Below are 18,551 nucleotides of genomic sequence, written 5' to 3'. Positions count from 1 at the left end.
GTTTACAAATCATAAGTCATAAGAATCATAGGATTTAAAGCTGGAAGGTACCTCTCGTGCTTCTGTAGATGAGGCCTAGAGCTGTGTTTTGAACCCAGATTCTCTGGTTGGAAATTCAGTGTTCTTTCCATATACAATCACACTGTTTTTCACTCAGCAGTCTTAGGAAGTACCTATCCTGCGATTTTGTTCTGAAAGTGTGCGTGTGTCACATTTTCTCAGAACTCATACAGTAAGCCACTGGTATCAAATTCAAATAGAAATGGGGGCCTACTAATCCATATATGAAGATCTCTGTCGGCTGCCTGTTGACTTAGTTTTAATATTTAATGCTGTGTTTTATTGTCTTTTTATTTATTTTGTTAAATATTTCCCATTTACATTTTATTCTGGTTCTGCTTAGGAGCCATTGATCATGTTTGATACCTTTTAAACAACTGTGTTCTACCCATCATGTAACTGTAGATGCTAACATGCTAACAGTAGCATTTAACCATTTCATATTTCTGTGGGAAGATACACTGCATTTCAACTTGTAAATCCCAGAAGACATCTCTTCCTATTGCAGTGGGATGAAGACCATTCCCCGCCCCTTTTGGTCAGTGAGCACAGGGACCTGCAGCTTCACAGTTAGTGGTAGTGGTCCCTTGACCTGGGGCAGGGACAAAATGAGTTGTGGAAAATGTAAGAATGGAGAGAGGCTTTGAAATAAGCAGGATAAGGAAAGTTTCTATTTCAAAAAGAAAGTAATCCTGAGCACTTCATAATAAAAGGGAGAGAGAGACTTTGGAGTGAAAAGGACTTGATATCTGGGAAGGGTGGTGTTGGGACTTTGTGGTAAGAATGTGGGTTGAAAACTAAGATAGAGGGGACAAGGGAGAGAGATCTTTCTCTACAGTTTGGTTCAGATTAGGCTTCAGAACCCAGTGAAGGAGTAATTTTTACGTAAAGGATCTGCTTAATCTGTGATGTATGTATACAAACTAGGCATTGAGGGAAAGCTGAAGAAATAGATCATGCAGTAGCCGCCTCAAAAAAGCTTATAGCCTAGCATGCACACATGAAAGGATTATCAACAAAATGCCAGATTTTTAAATAAGTACCAATTCAGTGATCCACTCAATTACTGCAGAAAGTCATAGAGGAGATATCACTGGACTAAGTGTGTGAGAAATGGGGTTGAAAGGAATAGAAATTGGATAGGGCTAGGAAAGAGGGAAGATGTTCCAGGTGGGATGGACATAGTCCAGTGTGGCTGGAGTGAACAAGTGTGAGTGATGGAGAAGTGAGAAATGAGATTGAAAAATTAGATTGGGTCAGATTGTGGAAAGCCTTGATCTGGGCTCTTTCGATTTTATTGTTGTAGGCAATGAGTCATGAAAGTTTTTGACCAGAATAGAAACTTAATGAAAATTATTTTTTACAAATATTCTGCCAGTATTACAGAAGAGAGCTGAACAGGCAGTGTCTACAAATTCCCCTTTTCTTCTCAAGTCAAAATAACCTCCCCCAAATCCTCAGGTCACCTCATTCCCACATCTGATCTTTCACCATTTTCCCAATAACACTTAATTGTGACCCACCCCAAACTGATATACTACACTAATACCCATATCTTCTCTTGTTATTTTCTCTCCCCTAGAACCCTAAACTAGGCTTTCATGGATCTGCCTGAATGTTCCTTAACCCATCTCTGCCTTGCAGCCCATTTCCCTAAATACCATGGACTGCCTTTTATTCCATTATTTCTCCTTCCAACCTACTTTAATCTGGATATTTTATGTAGGAAGCTAAGAATTAAAATTTCACAAAACTTTATTAAGGTCCTTTGTGAACAGCACGATGGTAGGTGGAAAGAGATACAAAGGTACATTAAACAATCAACTGCCCTTAAGGAGCTTACAATCTAGTAGAATCAATATGGTGGCCGAGATAAGCAGTGTATTGTCTCTGGGTGGGGTGTAGTTGAATGAGTTGGATTGACCCCTGTCTTTTTTTCACAGGTGGTGGTGGCCACGAACATTGCAGAGACATCACTGACCATCGAGGGCATTATTTATGTTCTGGACCCTGGTTTCTGCAAGCAAAAGAGCTACAACCCCAGAACTGGCATGGAATCCCTTACTGTCACACCCTGTAGCAAGGTCAGGACCTTGAGGCAGAAGCACATGGAGAAAGGGACACTTGGCACCAGGAAAACTCAGGGAAAGGGGCCTCTGAGAGAAAGGGGTAGGAATCATCTTACAGGTATTTATATTGTCCCTTCTCCAGGCCTCAGCTAATCAGCGAGCTGGCCGTGCAGGTCGGGTGGCTGCAGGGAAGTGCTTCCGCCTCTACACAGCCTGGGCCTATCAACATGAGCTAGAGGAGACCACGGTGCCAGAGATCCAGAGGACCAGCTTAGGCAATGTTGTCCTGTTGCTTAAGAGTCTGGGTGAGCCACACAGCAGTCTTGGGGGGGGAGCGAGGGGAGTGAGAAGGGGAGAGCTAAAGTTATGGCCAGGATTCTGGGCTAGAGTCTTAACTCTTCCTTTGTTCTTCAGGAATCCATGATTTAATGCACTTTGACTTTCTGGATCCTCCACCCTATGAGACTCTGCTGCTGGCTCTGGAACAGTTGTATGCTCTGGGAGCACTCAACCACCTAGGGGAGCTCACCACGGTCAGCAGGGATGGAAATGTTGGAAATGGGGAAGAGATCAGAGGGGAGGGATGGAAGGGTATGGGATGAGAACAGAAGGATGGCAGTCATGGGTGAGCCTGAGGAGGGTTAAGAAAGATGGACCTAAATTACATATCGCTTCTTTTCCCTTAGTCCGGCCGAAAGATGGCAGAACTGCCTGTGGACCCTATGTTATCTAAGATGATTCTGGCATCTGAGAAGTGAGTGACTTCACTTCTGAAACGTTTATGTCTACTTCCTTGTCTATATTTATTCTCAGACTCATTAAAACTGAGGGTCAGACTGCCCCTAATCCTGTATTACACATCCTAAACAGAAACTTTCAAATTTTCATTGTTCCCTTATCTGTAATTCATGTTTAACTTGGATTCCTTCTTTGTCCTCTACACTTGGGTTTACTAGAATTAACCGCATTCTGGGGCAAGGGTAGAGTAGAAGTTCCCAGCATGCAGTTGTTTTTTTGGGGGGTGTGTAAGAGGGCTAGGATTCTTTTTCCTCATTTCTCTCACTCTCTTCTCTATTGACTTCAGATATGGCTGTTCAGAGGAGATCCTTACAGTGGCTGCCATGTTATCTGTCAATAACTCCATCTTTTACCGTCCCAAGGACAAAGTTGTACATGCTGATAATGCCCGTGTTAATTTTTTCCTGCCTGGTGGGGACCACTTGGTGCTACTAAATGTTTATACACAGGTTGGTGGAATTTAGGGAATTTTAAATAGGGGAGAAAGGGGGAAAGTGACAGCTAAGAAGACATCTATGGCACGTCCCCAAATCCTCCCTTCTTTGTCTCCTCTAGTGGGTTGAAAGTGGTTATTCTTCCCAGTGGTGTTATGAGAACTTTGTGCAGTTGCGCTCATTGCGTCGAGCCCGAGATGTGCGAGAACAGCTAGAGGGGCTTCTGGAACGTGTAGAAGTTGGGCTCAGCTCCTGCCAGGGGGACTATATTCGTGTCCGTAAGGTCAGCACTTCCCATTGATGATATACTGCTATTAATGCTTTCTTCCACATTTCTCTTCCTACAGTCTTAGTTTTCCCAGGGTATTCTGAGAGGTGGTTATATATAGGGTTTCCTTTATGTCCTTATAAAGCTTTTGTGGCCAGCCTTTTTATTTCCCTGCTTGTGCACTGACTTACTTTACTCTCTATTGGGATGGCTGGGGGAGATAAAGGGACCAAATGGTTAGGTTTCTCTTGTGGCTTCTCTCCCAGGCCATCACTGCTGGCTACTTCTACCACACAGCACGGCTGACTCGAAGTGGGTACCGCACAGTGAAACAGCAGCAAACTGTCTTCATTCACCCCAACTCCTCTCTTTTTGAGGAGCAGCCACGTTGGCTGCTCTACCATGAACTTGTCCTGACAACCAAAGAATTTATGAGACAGGTAAAGCCCTTTCCCATGATTGTTCTCCCTGAAGTAGGCACCTGGCAGGGGCCCGTCCTCACAGCTTAGTATCCTTGTGGCTTGAGAAAAGGGCAAGTGCCTATAGGCCCTGTCCCATGAGAATGCTAGGAAATTTGAAAAGGTTAACCTTGTGGGTTAACCCCCATCTCTTGCATTCTCAAGAACAATTCCCTTAAAATATCATGTCACAAGAAAAACTAGATCCTCCAGGCTCTAACCCTTGAGGACTGACGACAGTGGCAAATGAGGACAGAATGTCTAACAGTTTCTATGACAGATGCAGTGAGGAAGTTAGAAATGTATAATGAGATTTCATATTCATCTTCCTTTTCTTTCCAGGTGCTAGAAATTGAGAGTGGTTGGCTCCTAGAGGTGGCTCCCCACTACTACAAGGCCCGAGAGCTTGAAGATCCTAATGCCAAGAAAATGCCCAAGAAAGTCGGCAAGACCCGGGAAGAACTGGGTTAAGGGAATGAATAACTATCTTTCCTTTAACCCCTCTCATTTTCTTTGTATAGGTTTTTGTTGTTTTTTAAATGATTCCTATTTATTAAAGATATTTTGGGAAGAAGTTGAGAATTTTGATATAGGGGGGACCAGTAGATAACATGGTTCACACATGCAGAAGAATTAAATTAAAGGTTCTTACATCCTCACTTAGTTTTAATATGTACAAGTTAAATTACACAGCATGAGATGGAAATTGGGTAGGAAAGAAAAGATGGGGAGGTATGACGGATGAGGAGATTAGGCCTGCTATAGCCTCCCCACTCCCCCTCAATCCCATCACCCTGTGCATAATATGTGCTCAGTGCAGCCTGTAGCTCCCCCAGAACAGACACAGACCTATGTCCAAGTTCCCTTCATCCTTATTCAAGGCTTAGGACACAGATGTAAGCTAGCTTCTGCCTCTGGCTCTACCAAGCCCAGGGCTCCCAGGGCTCCCACCAGCAGCTTCTTGACAGGCATTGGAGGTGAATGTGAGGGCATCAGCTGGAAAGAGGGGAAGAGGGGGAAAGATTAATGTTGCTGGGGGTGGGGGAGGACAGGATGTTAGAGTGTGTGCAAGATATCACTACCATACCATAAGTACACACTTACTTTATCCAGGCGATGACGATAAATGAGGCCTTCGGAGTTTAGGTAGAAAGTAGAATAGGCATCATATGTCCTAGGGATTAGAAGAAGCAGCTCAATGAAAGATTCCGATGGAAAGCTCAAATTTATAGATTCCTGGAGTAAGAGCCTGGGATAGCTGGATAGAACTAGATGGTTAGCTAGTTAGGTTTCCCATCTCCCTCACCGGTAAAGCTCTTCCTTATCCCGGCGGTAGAACCGCAAGAAGAGGAGATGGGTAGGCAAACCCACAAGTCGCCAACGTGCCTGCAGCGTCCAGTCTTCAGGGTGTTGGCTCAACTTTAGGACCTCTAGCTGCAGCTGAGCAAAATAATTCCAGGCCAAGAATCTACAGAGGGTCAGTGACAGAATGTACCACGTGCGGCCTCTAGAGAAAGAAAGGTAGAGTAAATCAGGGACTGGGACAATCACTGAGAATGTATAAATGACAGGGACATCTCCCCTAGAAATAAATGAGGTTAGGATAGAAAAGTATGTGGATTAGCCCTTGGAGGAAGAGGACTACATAATGCATACATATATGAGTGGGAGGGGGAGGGGAGGCACAAAAGAAAGAACCGCGGATAACCAATATTTGGCAGGGACACGATGAAAATACTCCCTTCTATGTGGTATCATTTTACAAAGTTCATACACATTCAGTTTTCCGCATAAACCCAAGAGGTGGGTTAGTCCAAAGATCAACATTTTACATAGAAGGAAATGGGGCTCTGAGAAGTTAAAGGACTTGCCCCGAAATTACCACCCTATTAGGTAATAAGCAGAATCTAGATCTTTTGACTCCCATGTTCAGCACTCTACAACATTTGGCTAGATTTTGTGGGATATTTGATATCTAGTTGGCAGAAGAGAAAAAAAGACTAATCCTGGCACCATCAATTACAGCCTTGGATTAGGGAGAAAATCGTCTCTTGGGGGAAGCAGGTCAGAAAAAGGAGACACTGAACTGGGCCCAAAGATTGGAAGAAACAGGACTAGACAGTAAGGGACAGTCTTAAGCGCCTCCATGTACCATACCTCCATCCAGCATCCCTACCCACCATCCTTCCCACCAGCATCCAGGGTCTCACTTGGTTCGAATGTTCAGGATCTCATTGATGAATTCTACATCAGATGAGTAGAGGTTGTAATCATGGGAACGAAGAAACAAGTTGGGGAGCTACAAAAAGGAACCAGGTCAATTTAGTTCTCAAGGTGAGGCTTCTTGTCCTAGCCACCCTACATTTCTCCCATTGGTTTTTCTATTTCTTTGCCCTTGCTCCTTGGATGCTTTTTGAAATCCTCCTTTCAACCATTCAGCCTACTTCTTCCCCAATCTGATATGAGTTTATCTATTTTAAAATGTATACTATACTACAAAAGGAAATTCTTTGATAAGTCTCCATTTCATGACTCAAAAAAAAAAGTCTGGCGATCTCTGAGTTTGCCTAAATTCCACCCCACCCCCCCATACATACAGTAGCCCCTTTCCCTGACTCACCTCCTGCCTCAGCTTTTCATGCATGACAGCCAGATGTTCCTCCATGCTGGGGTTCCCTGATGGAGTGGCAGGAGCAGGGTGAGGACTTCCAGGAGCCCGGAATGGGATCACAGCCCCAGGATGGGGACAAGGCAATTCTTCAAAGAGGCTTCTAAGCCCATCTAGGCAACCACCATGCAACCCTGGCCCTGGACCATCCTCCCCCTTCCCAGAGGGAAGACCCACCCAGGGTGATATGAAGGCCTGGGCTTGAGGAAGGGGTTGTTGAGGAACTTGGGGGAAGAGGTGGCTGGAAGGGAGTGAGAGAGGAGGGAGCCGGAGATATGGAGATACTGAGGGAGGAGTGACCGTCGGTGAGGTAAGCCACAAGGGTAGGAATGGCGGGGCCTGAGGAGGTTTTTGGTCCTATGAGGAAAAGAAAAGAAACAGTAATTAGAAACAGAGGAAGATGATTGGAAGGATAAAGAAGCTAACTGTTTTCTTCAGTTTAGCCATTATATAAGGTTTTACTCGCCTCCCTCAAATGACTCATGAAGTGGGCCCAAAGACCATGCAGTATGAGGGGCAGAATTATTGAGAATGAGATGGAAGCCATAACAGATTAAAAGACTTGTATTGAGAGTCTACCCCTGCAGTATTTCTTCAATCCCTCTTTTAATTCCCACCGCTACTCTAGTGGATACTCTTACCACCTTGCCTAGCCTATTGTAACAGTGTCTTCTGGCTGTACTCCCTTCCACTTTCTCCCCTCCAAACTGTCACACTACTTGCCAAATATATTTTCCTTACATACAAATCTGGTGAAGTCATTCCTCTGTTCAAAAACCTTCAGTGCCCCTCAGTCTCCCAAATGAAGTTGAAACTTTGATCTCCCAATTTCAGTGCTATTTCCTAGCTGTCTGGCTTCCTTTCACATAACAGCCCTCCACATAAGGCCATATCAACTCCACTCACACCCAACATACCCTGTGCTTTGACCTATCCAACTAACATTAAACTCTGTGTATAGGTGCTAGGGAGATAGAACATTTAAAAAAAAAAAAAGACCAAAAGTCTCAATACTTAAGAGACCTCATAGTTTGATAAGACACAAACATAACTTTAATACACATTACATGTAAGTGCATCAGAGAGATGCAAAACCTGAACTGGGAGGCTGGGGAAGGAGGTGGGGGGCAGTGGTTATTACTGACTAAGGGGATCAGGAAAATTTTCATGGAGAAGGTGGCATTTAAAGGACGAAATGAAATTCAAGAAGTGATGGGGGGGCATTCTAGGCATAAGGAACAGTGTAATGCAGAAGCATCAAACTATTAATACAGAACCATATTAAAATATAATTAGGAAATGTTTAATAAAATAAAAATATAATACATAATACTGCAAATCAGTATGCAGTTCTTCAGCCCAAAGGCTGATTTTGATCCCATCAAAACCAAAGGACCAGAGAATGGAGGAACTAGGCTTGAATAGTATGGTATAATGGAAAGAGTGCTAAATCCTAAAAGGACCTGGCTCTGCCACTTGTAGAACCTTGGCAAGTTGCAAAGCTTCTCTAGGCCCTGGGTTCCTCATCTTAAAATGATGGGATCAAATTAGATGACACTAAGGTGAGTTTTCTTCCAGCTATAAATCTATAAGCCCATGAGCACAGAGTGATATGAAATGGGTGGAAAGGTAGGATGGTGCCAGAGTATGGAAGGTCTTGAAAGCTTAAGAAAGCAATTCTAACTTTAGTCAGGAGGCAATGGAGAATGGCTAAAGATTTCTGAACCAAATTGTATTTCTAAGAAAGACTATTCTAACAGCAATGTGACAACAAGGAGTGAGAGTTAAGAGTGAAAGACCTGTTAAAGACTATTACAAAAGTTCAAGAGGGTGGGTAGTAATGAAGGCCTCATACAAGAAGCTCTATACTGTGTAGCAAAAAGAGAAAGGTAGGTATATAAAGGGGAAGTGGTGTACAGATCTGATAAATAATAGGGTATGGGATAGGAGAGTGTCAAAAGATAACTCCAAAGCTACAACCGTGAGAAAGTGGGTGACTAGTCATGCCACTAACACAATTTGTAAACTGAGCAGAAAGAGCAGATTTAAGGAGAAAGATGTTTAGTTTGATTTGGGATATTCTGAGTCTGAAGTTCTGATGGGACATTCCAGTGGAAATGTCCTAAAGGCAACTGGAGTTGCAGGTCTAGCACTCAGAAGGGGTGGGGATAAGGAGAAGGGAACTATAGCCTGGGGAGTCAACTGAATAATAACATCAAACACTTATGGAATGCTTTAAGACTTGCACATTATTTCACATGTATTATTTCATTTGTCCGTTATTTGCATAGAGATTGTAACAGAAGCTGTGAGAGTAACAGAGACAGCTAAGGAAAAACATGAATAGAGAAAAACTACCCAAAGACAGACCCAGGAAAAACACTGACATTAGGCAGGAAGAAGACAAAAAACCATGAAGGAAACAATAGGTAGGAGAAGAAGGAAGAGAGGGTAAAGTCTTTGAAACCAAAGTCAGACAGACTAGGCAGTAGGAAGGAGTCAATTGTCTCAAGAGTAAAGAAAGGTGAAGGAATTTATTTTTAAGGAGGTGTGGGGGGAGAGGGAAATTTTTAGGTCCTGGGCTGGGTGGGGGGGTTCAGAAAGAAAGGCACATTATGTTTTTGTAAATTGTTATGTTATAAAGTAATTTGGAATTATGATTTTTTTTTTAAAAGCAAAGAAACTGCCCATATGCTTTGACTTAGAGATTCCCACTGCTAGGTATATACCTCAAGGAAGTTAAAGACAGAAATAAAGCTCCCATATATGCCAAAATATTCACACCAGCACTTTTCTCGTAGCAAAGAACTGGAAACACCATTAATGCACACTGGCTAGGGGAGTAGTTAAATAAATTATGCGAATATAATGGGTTATTACCATGTCATAAAATGCAAATATTTAGAATTCACAGAAACATGAAAAAAGATATGAACTGACATGGAATGAAGGACCAGGAAAGCAATATACACAATGACTTCAATAATATACATGAAAAGAACAAAAAAAGTAACTTAATGCTGTGAAATCATAACAAAATGGCCCAAATGTACCTTTTTTACACTTCTTTGCAAAGGTGGGGAGTGACATGGATGTGGAATACTACACATATTATCAGACTTGGTTGCTGTTTTAATTAATTTTGCTGAACAGAGTTTTTTCCTCCTCTTTATTTTTTATTCTTTGTTGTTACGGATATTTTCAATGTGGAGGGGTAGAGGGAGGGATATATTTGGAAATGAAGGTGTTATAGCAAAACACAAGGCTTAACAATTTTAAAAAATAAAAAGTTCCTTGTTAACCTTAGGAGAAAGCCATTTCAGTAAAGCAGTTGGGGCTGAAACCAGAATGAGCAAAAATCTGGAAATAGGTATATTTTTTTTTTTCAAATTTAGCAGTAAAGAGGAGAGAGATTTCTCAGCAAGCATTTATTAAGTACTTATTTGCCAGAACTGTTACAAGTTAGATACTGGGGAAACAGAAAAAAATGAAACAATCCTTGCCTCCAAGGGGCTTATATTCTATTGGTAGGAGACAACATTTACACATAGAAGTATATACAAAATGAATACAGGGTAATTTTGGGAGGAAAGACATGAACAGTTGGGAGGGGGAATAAGAAAATGTTTTATGTAAAAAATAGCTCTTGAGCTGAACTTTGAAGAAAATTAGGGATTTTAAGAAGAAGAGATGAAGTGACAATATATTCCACACATGGAAAATAGACATCCTATGCAAAGGCACAGAGAAGACAGACAGTGTTGTATGTGAGGAACAATGCTAGACCAAAATTCATGAAGTGAAGTAATGTATAACAAGATAAGAAAAGTTGGCTGGGGTCAGATTATGATGGAAATTAATTGCCAGAGATGTATTTTATCCTAAAGGTTAACAGAAAACCACTGAAGTTTACTGAACAGAGGAGTGACATGGTCAAGCCTATGCTTTAGAAAATCATTATTCCTACTACAAGGAGACACTTGAAGGAGAAGGAATTAAGAAACTAACTACAATAGTCCAGATGAGAGATGATGAGGTCCTGAACTAGAGTGATGGCCACGTAAGTAGAGAGAAAGGGAATGATATAAAAAGATGTTTTGAAAGTAGACCTAAAAAGACTTGGCAAATGATTAGATATGAGGATGACAGGAGAATAAGGAGTAAAGGAAGACACTGAGATTGTAAACCTGAGTGACTGGAAGAATGGTACCACTGACAGATACAGGCAAGTTCAAAAGATGGATGGTTTGGGTAGCGGGGAGGAAGATAATCAGTCCTGCTTTGGACATACTGAGTTTGAAATACATTCCATATATCTAGTTGAAAATGCCCAAAAGGCAGTTGGAGCTCAAATGAGAAAATAAGGTTGAATATGTAGCTATCAAAATTAATTGTACCCATGAAAGTTGATGAAGTCACCATGAGAGAGAATGTAGAGAGATGGAAACAAATACAGCTATGGAGTACACTCATAATAAGGGAATGATCCAGTAAAGAAAACTGAGAAGGAAACAATCAGAGAGGGAGGAGTAGAATCAAGGGTCACAAAAACTCAGAGATTAAGAGTATCCAGCAGGAAGGCAATCAACAATGTCAAATGTTGCAGAGAAGTCAAGAAGGATGAAGAGTGAATAAAGGTCATCAGATTTGACAATTAAGAGGGAGTAGTTTGAACTGATTGATGAAGTAGGAAGCCAGAATGCAAAGGATTGAGAGGTGAGTGACAGAAGAGGAAATAGTGGCAATGAGAGCAGAAATAGTACTTTTTTTTCCCTAAAAGTCTAGAGGTGAAATGGAGAGATAGGATGGATAAGATAAAGAACAGAAACTTTTTTTAAGACTCAGGGAAAAAGAGATGAAACCATCCAAGAGTTATTTTGGTAACAAGAAGTAGTCTCAAGACACAAATCCAGAAGAAGAAAATGATTCCCCAAACATCTGTTAGCAAAGGCTCAAAGGAAAACACAACCTGGGCACAAGTTTAACTAGAATTTCTACAAGAAATAAAGCAAGGGTTTAAAAAATACAGAACGAAAATTATAAATGAAATATGAACACTAGACAAAGCCATCAGAAAAAAATGCAAGTGCTAGAGTAAAAAACTGGAAAACTGAGAACTATGGAAGACAGAATAGGAAAGAGAATTAACAGCTTTGCATAAGAGGAATAAACTTTAACCAAATAAAGGACTCCTTGAAAATTAGAATGTTAGAAGTTAATGAATCCCTGAAATAAGAAACACTGAACAAAGTTAAAAGAATGAAAAAATAAAAGAAAACTGTAAGATAAGTAAAAACTGATCTGGAAAGCAGATCAAGAAGAGATCATGGAATACTAAAAAGTCACAACCAACAAAAAAGTCTAAATATTCTATTTCAAGAAATTATACAAGAACACTGACCAGACCTCTTAGAACTAGAGGACAAAGAAAAAATACAAAAAATCCACCAATTACCTACTGGAACAAATCCCAAAATGAAAACTCTCAGGAGTATTGTAGCCAAATCCTGAGTTTCCAGATGAAAGGAAAAATACTGCAAACAACCAGAAAGAAAGAATTCAAGCACCAAGAAACGACAATCAGGATCACACAAGATTTAGCAGTCACTACCATAAAGAAGGAGACCTTGGAATGCAATATTCCAGAAGGCAAAGAATATATAGGCTTACAACCAAGAATAACTTACCTAGCAAAGCCAAGTATAATCCTACAGGGGAAAAATGGATCTTTAGTGAAATAGAGGACTTCCGATCATTCCTGATGAAAAGACCAGAACTGCGTAGATACTCTGAAGTGCAAAACACAGGAGTCAAGAGAAAAATAAAAAGGTAAACATGAGCAAACAATCATAAAGGATTAAACAAGATAAACTGTTTACATTCCAATATGGATCATGATATGTATCCCCCTCAGAATTCTACCATCATCAGGGGTCAAAGAAAGAGACAGAGGGCTTGGGAGTGATTTCGTTATGCCTTGATGATCTTTAAACAAGAATGGAAAGAGAGAGGACAATGGGAGGGAAAGGTGAGAAAGATTAGGGAAAATTATCTCACATAATCAGGGTACTTAAGTAGAAGTCTATACAAAGAAGGAAGGAGGGGGGATTAGAGGTCAAAGGAAAGAATACCTATATATAACCACATTTCTAGGAGGAGAGAAAAAAAGGCAAAAAAAAGGAAAAAATTTACATGATAACTTTGTTGTATATTTGGAGGGAATAGCAACTTGTATAAGGAAGATTTGAAGTTTCATATGCAGTTGGCTTTTTTATCTTACTATGTTATAGAAAAGCTTGTTTTGTTCAGTGAACTGAAAATAATTATTAAAAAAGAAATATATTTTATCAAACAGGAGGGAAAAGGGGAGAAGGGAGAGGAGAGAATAAAGGGGAAGAGTAGATTAAGGAAGGGATTTGTCCTAAGCAAAACAAATTTATTTCAGTTGTTCAGTCTTTTAGTCATGTCTGACTCTCTGTGATCCCATTTGGGGTTTTCCTGGTAAAGATTTGCCACAAGTGGTTTGCCACTTCCTTCTCCATCTCATTTTACAGATGAGGAACTGAGGCAAACAAGATTAAATGACTCGACCAGGGTCACACAATTAGGAAGCGTCTGAGGCATTTGAACTCACGAAGAGGAGTCTTCCTAACCCTAGGCCTAGCACTCTATCCACTACACCACTTAGCTGGAATTTTCAAAGTAGTTTTTTTTTGTGGTCACAAACAATTAGAAACTGCAGGGATGCTCATCAACTGGAGAAAGCCTGAATAAGTATATAAATGTGATGTAAAATTACTGTTCTGTAAGAAATGAAGGGTGAGGTTTCACCTGGGAAGACGTTATGAACTGTGGCAGAGTGAAGTGACCAGAACCAGTAGAACAATTCATAGAATGACAATACTATAAACACAAACAACTCTGAAAGACTTAGGAACTTTGATCAGTATGACCAACCACAATTCTAGAGAACTTATGATAGAACAAGATACCCACCTCTTGATAGAGAGGTGAAGGTTTTATTTGACAATGCCAATTTGGAAATTCGTTTTGCTTCACTACATTGGTCTGTGACAGGGGTTTTCTTTATGCAGCAAGATTAAATCTGCCTAATATTCACATCTCATCAGTACCGTCAACCCACCTTTGACTGGATCCTTTGAATGGAGGGCAAGATCATGAATTCCAGGGCCTCTATTTAAAGCAGAGGCTCATTAAAGTTTTTCTCCCCATTTCCCACCTACCACACTGGTTTTGGACTTCTTAGAACCCTCTAGTACGCCCTAACATCAGGTAATTCCACATCAACCTCCCTTTCAGTTTCCTTTTGTTTTGTCTCTTTCCCAATCACACTGTAAGCATCTTAAGGACTGTCTTTGTTTTTAATTTATATTTGTATCCTCAGTGCACAGTGCATGGCACATAGTAGATACTTAATAAATGTTTAGTGATTGGTTTTCTTTCTCTCTCAGACAACTACGAAAGACTTAAGAACCACAATGCCAGAAGACTGACACTAAAGAAAGTTACCCACCTTTTGACAGAGTGGTGATGAATTCAAGATGGAGTATTTGACACACATTTTTACATGGCCAGTGTGGCAATTTAACTCAGGGAAGATTATGTTTGTACACAGAAAGAAACCATCTGAGAGGTAGGGACTGAAGAGGCATGAGAAAAAAAGAGTTGACTCCTAGTGCAAGGTCCTGGCAAACATCGAAGAAATGGGATCAAGTCCACATGTACTATATATGGGACATTCCAAGGCGTACAAAGTGTTGTGCAACATTATCTCATCTGATCCCTACAATAACTCTACAGGAATTATTACCCTCAAATTACAGTGGAATAACTGTGGCTAAGAGAATTGAAATGATTTGCCTACAGTCACACAGCTCATGAATGTCACAGGCACAATTAGAACTCATCCATGAGACTCAAGCGTCAACATTCTATCCAAAGGGCCATATTGTCTCAAGTAGGATTAGCCTTATCGATTAGGAATATTTCTTTTCCTGTAAAGACAAGGAAGAAGATAATGATGCTGAGTTTTAGGTACTGAAAAAAACCACATGGCCCCAATCTTCTCAATTGATAGGAGGTCAAGTTATCAGCTCTCTGAGAATAGAGAAAAAGAGGTTTGTATTATCTAATGCAGAGAATAAAAGAGAAGTCAATAAGCCATCTGTTTAGGCCTAGAATGTTTGTTTGTTAAAACCCCTCTGCCATACTTTACTCTGCCTCAGTTCACACATGCTTTAAAGTTCAAATGCTTTAAATGCTCATGAAGGTTCCCTGGATGCCCCCAAGAGGTAATAATGCACTCCCTTCTGTCTCTTTTAGGCAAAAAAATAACATTTTGTATTACATTTACTTGTATATGTATCCTATATTATAGGCTTTGTGGTGATGAGTCCACATATTATATTTAAACTTTGTATCACCTCCTGTCCAACCTAACACAGTACACTACACAACACAAGGTCCTGATTGTGCTGCTGAAATAGGGTTAGTCTTCCAGAAGTTCCAGTGCTTCAAATATTTGTGATTTTGTCAGTGTAAGGACTCTCTTCATGGAAAGAAGACTGCAAACTCTACATGACTTAGTGGATGATCTGTGAGAACTGTCTGGAAAATTCATTATCAGATGGCTATCCTAGTTAATAAGTCCCAGTATTTGAATAATTTAAAAATGCATTTTCACATATTTTACAGTAAAATTCAATCAAAACATGTTGAGGTGTGTGTGTATACCTTAGAGGAAATTAAAAGATGTTTTTCCTTCCTCCTTCTCCACCCTAAACGCAAAGGACTATTTCCCAAATCAACACTACAAACATTCCAGGGCACTTTATTTTCCCTAACATTATTAAGTTTCTGGGAAATACATTAGTCTTTCTGTGTTTGTCTTTCATTCTCAAAGAGGACCATGACATCAAGATGATGATATGACTTGCATTGACTTTGATTTGAGTGAGGGAGGGCTGTGCAAGGTCACGAGCCTCACTTTCTTCTCCTGAGCCATCTGGTGACCTGATGACCAGTGACCTGATATTCATCAGGATAGCTGGAGATGGCCCAGGATTGCAATGTGAGATCCTGGCCCTTTCAGGCTAAGGCCTTACTACATTCTCACTTTGAGTGAGATACACTCATTCAATGAACAGGCTTCTTTAAGTAGTTGCTCAAGGGATGGCCCCTTTAATAAAAAAAAAAAAAAAATCAAACCAGGAGAGGACCCTCATGGTTCCAGGGTAAAAGAGAAACATTTAGTATTTAATTCCACTCTGTGCTAGGTGGGTGGGACTTGTCCAGATTAGTCTTTCTAAATGAAGAATCAATCAACTTGCATACAGGTGGTCACACAGGTGTTGAGGAGATGGCCACAGAATAAAGGTAGCAGCTAAGCCTAACTTAAGTACACTACTCTTTCCAGCAGATCATGTTTTGTGTCATTAGACTATTAAAATAAATTCAACACTAACCACCTACTGTGCCACAAACCATTAATCCAAATGCTGCATTTAAAGGCATAAATATATTGATGAATCAAAGTAAATTATAAAAAGGTCCCTGAAGTTAAAACTCTTACATTTTACTGAAACAAAATACAGGTAAATATAATGAAGCAAGTACAGCTTCCTATATGGATAGAGAGTTGCCTTCACAGTCAGAAAGACAGAGGCCTAAGTTCTATCTGTGTTCTAGGCAACCTTCTAAGACCTAAAGTTGCAGAGAAATGGCTGACCTGTAATTGGCAGAGGAAGTTTCCTTTCCTGGACTTCCCTATGCCAATAAAATCACAGATTTCACTCCTATCCCTACAAGTAAATACAAAGTATTTCTAATAATTTTGGGGTAGAGAGGGGTACAGAAGCCTGTAAATGAAGTGGTCCTTGCATTGAACTATGAAGTGGAATTTCAGATTCCAAAAGGTGAAAGTGATGAAAGAACACTGTGACTCAAGGGGACAGCCTGGAAAGAGGCATGGAGACAGATTACTATTGTGTATGGGAAACAGTGAGTTTGGCCAGTTTAGCTGAAACACATAGTATATGTAAAGATGTAAGGTGAATTAACTTTGGAAGGAGGCGGAAGCCACATAGTGAAGGGATATAAATGAAAAACAGGGGGGTTTGTATTTTATCTTACAGAACACTGAGGCTTCATGAGTAGAGAAGTGATGTGATGCTTCAGGAATACAGAGCCTGCAAATAGAGCAGGTGAAAAGTGAAGGCCTGAACCGAGGGTTCAGGACAGAAGGGTGTGCACATAAGGCTTGCTGGGGAAGTAGAATAAACAAAACTTGGTAAATGATCGGATATAAGTGGGGGGAGGGAGGGAATAGAGGGGATGGAAGGAAAGGAAGAGTGAGCAGACTCGAGGATGACTCAGAGGTTGTGAACCAAGGTGACTGGAAGAATAGTTGGCCCTTGACGGATAGACATGAGAAGACATGTGTTTCAGGGGAAAGAATAACAAGGTTTGACTATCTTGAATTTAAGATGCCTATGGGATATCCAAGTAGAAATGTCCAGAAAGAAGTTGGTAACTGGGCCTGCAACTACGAAGAAACAGACAACTAGCACAAACACCTTTCCCTGAAAATAATTGAAAATATCTCCGTAAGTTGAATCATCTTGTTTTACAGGCATCCTGTCAGGCAGTGACAACCTGATGGAAAAGGACTTCCTAAAGGCTAGAGCCTTAACCACCAATTTTGTAAAGGAAGACACAAAAGCCTCAAATCAAGCTTTTAAAATCTCATTCAGTTGGTAAGGGTAGAAACGAAAAAAGCACGTCCGGATTCGTGCGTGGGGTGGGTGAATAAATTAGAGCAAGAGGGCACAGAAGATCAAACTGGGTCTGGGAGCCGCTCACCCGGAGGAAACAATTCGACAATTTTCCATTTTTAAAAATTCTTATTAACTAGCTGCTAGACTAGTGGTGCAATAGCTGGAAGAGGCAACTGCCGACACCCTCTAAATTTCAGTGCCCTCTGGCAAAGCCGGGAGTGCTAGGTTCTCAGCTTGGATCTAGGTGCCTGCGGAGGCGAGGTCCCCTTTAGGATCAGAATACAAGGATGCCGGCATGCATCAGCTGCAGAAAACGTCTCCCTCTTCCGCCTGGGGTGGGTTTGCAAAGTGGGGCTCAACAGCTGGACCCTCCAGCCCTCCCCTCCTGCTCCGCTGTCCCTCCGCCCTTCAAATCACCTCCAAGTTTCAGGTAACCTCCCGGATGCGGAGGGAGAAAGTGGGCACTTGTATTCCCAGACTATTCGAGGAGAAGCCGCTCCCCCTCCTCCATCAGGTGGGTGGTCTGCGGAGCCCGCGCCCCACGCCGCCTGGGGGCCCCGGGCCCGGCCAGGAGCCAGGAGGGGTCCCCCGCTCCAGGAAGCCGGCGTGGGCGGGAGGGAGGAAGGGTGAGGGGAGCGGGTCGCCACTGCGCCTGCTCCCTCTTCTCAGGGGCGCGCGCCGCCCAACGCGACGCCAGAACCGCAGCAGCACTAGGGGCTCGAGCAGTCCCCTCTCCTCCCCCGCCCCTTCCTGTCCCTCACCTGAGGCCTGGCCTGGTAGGCGCGGAGGCAGCGGCGGAGCCTCCGGGCCGCTCCTCGGCTTGGCTGATACATGATTTTCGGGAGTGAGGAGGGTGTCTCCCGAATCCGGCGTCCAGTATCCTCCGCAAAGGAGTGAGCTCGCCCCGAAGCCGGCTTCGTGAAGGGGGAGGGGGGAGGGGGGAAGGTGAGGTGAGGGAAGGAAAGAGACCACGCGCCTGCGCACTATAGACAAACTCCAG

The 18,551-nt window shown here is 41.8% G+C and overlaps 2 protein-coding genes across 4 annotated transcripts in view; one reads left to right on the top strand and one right to left on the bottom strand.

The window, feature by feature from the left end:
• DHX16 (DEAH-box helicase 16) overlaps positions 1–4,661 on the top strand; it is a 16,629-nt gene extending 11,968 nt beyond the window's left edge. For both annotated transcript variants that reach the window (XM_072641573.1, XM_072641574.1), the window contains exons 13-20: positions 2,004–2,144; positions 2,272–2,434; positions 2,544–2,662; positions 2,816–2,883; positions 3,214–3,376; positions 3,483–3,644; positions 3,896–4,069; positions 4,430–4,661. In XM_072641573.1, the coding sequence (XP_072497674.1) occupies positions 2,004–2,144; positions 2,272–2,434; positions 2,544–2,662; positions 2,816–2,883; positions 3,214–3,376; positions 3,483–3,644; positions 3,896–4,069; positions 4,430–4,558 (1,119 nt within the window). In that variant the 3' untranslated portion in view covers positions 4,559–4,661. The remainder of the gene's footprint in view (positions 1–2,003; positions 2,145–2,271; positions 2,435–2,543; positions 2,663–2,815; positions 2,884–3,213; positions 3,377–3,482; positions 3,645–3,895; positions 4,070–4,429) is intronic.
• The window catches only part of C2H6orf136 (chromosome 2 C6orf136 homolog), a 19,056-nt gene extending 505 nt beyond the window's left edge, over positions 1–18,551 (bottom strand). The window contains exons 1-6 of one of the 2 annotated variants that reach the window (XM_072641633.1): positions 18,313–18,513; positions 6,708–7,112; positions 6,298–6,386; positions 5,394–5,594; positions 5,192–5,261; positions 4,937–5,083 (exon numbers count right to left, since the gene is read on the bottom strand). In XM_072641633.1, the coding sequence (XP_072497734.1) occupies positions 4,964–5,083; positions 5,192–5,261; positions 5,394–5,594; positions 6,298–6,386; positions 6,708–7,112; positions 18,313–18,384 (957 nt within the window). In that variant the 5' untranslated portion in view covers positions 18,385–18,513 and the 3' untranslated portion in view covers positions 4,937–4,963. Of the gene's footprint in view, positions 1–4,936; positions 5,084–5,191; positions 5,262–5,393; positions 5,595–6,297; positions 6,387–6,707; positions 7,113–18,312 lie in introns of both variants that reach the window. The other variant, XM_072641634.1, reaches the window with a different exon arrangement.

This window comes from Notamacropus eugenii, chromosome 2 (genome assembly GCF_028372415.1).
Source record: "Notamacropus eugenii isolate mMacEug1 chromosome 2, mMacEug1.pri_v2, whole genome shotgun sequence".
Classification (NCBI taxonomy): Eukaryota; Metazoa; Chordata; class Mammalia; order Diprotodontia; family Macropodidae; genus Notamacropus; species Notamacropus eugenii.
The sequence above is the reverse complement of the archived record's forward strand: the minus strand, read 5'-3'. Positions and strand labels throughout refer to the sequence as shown.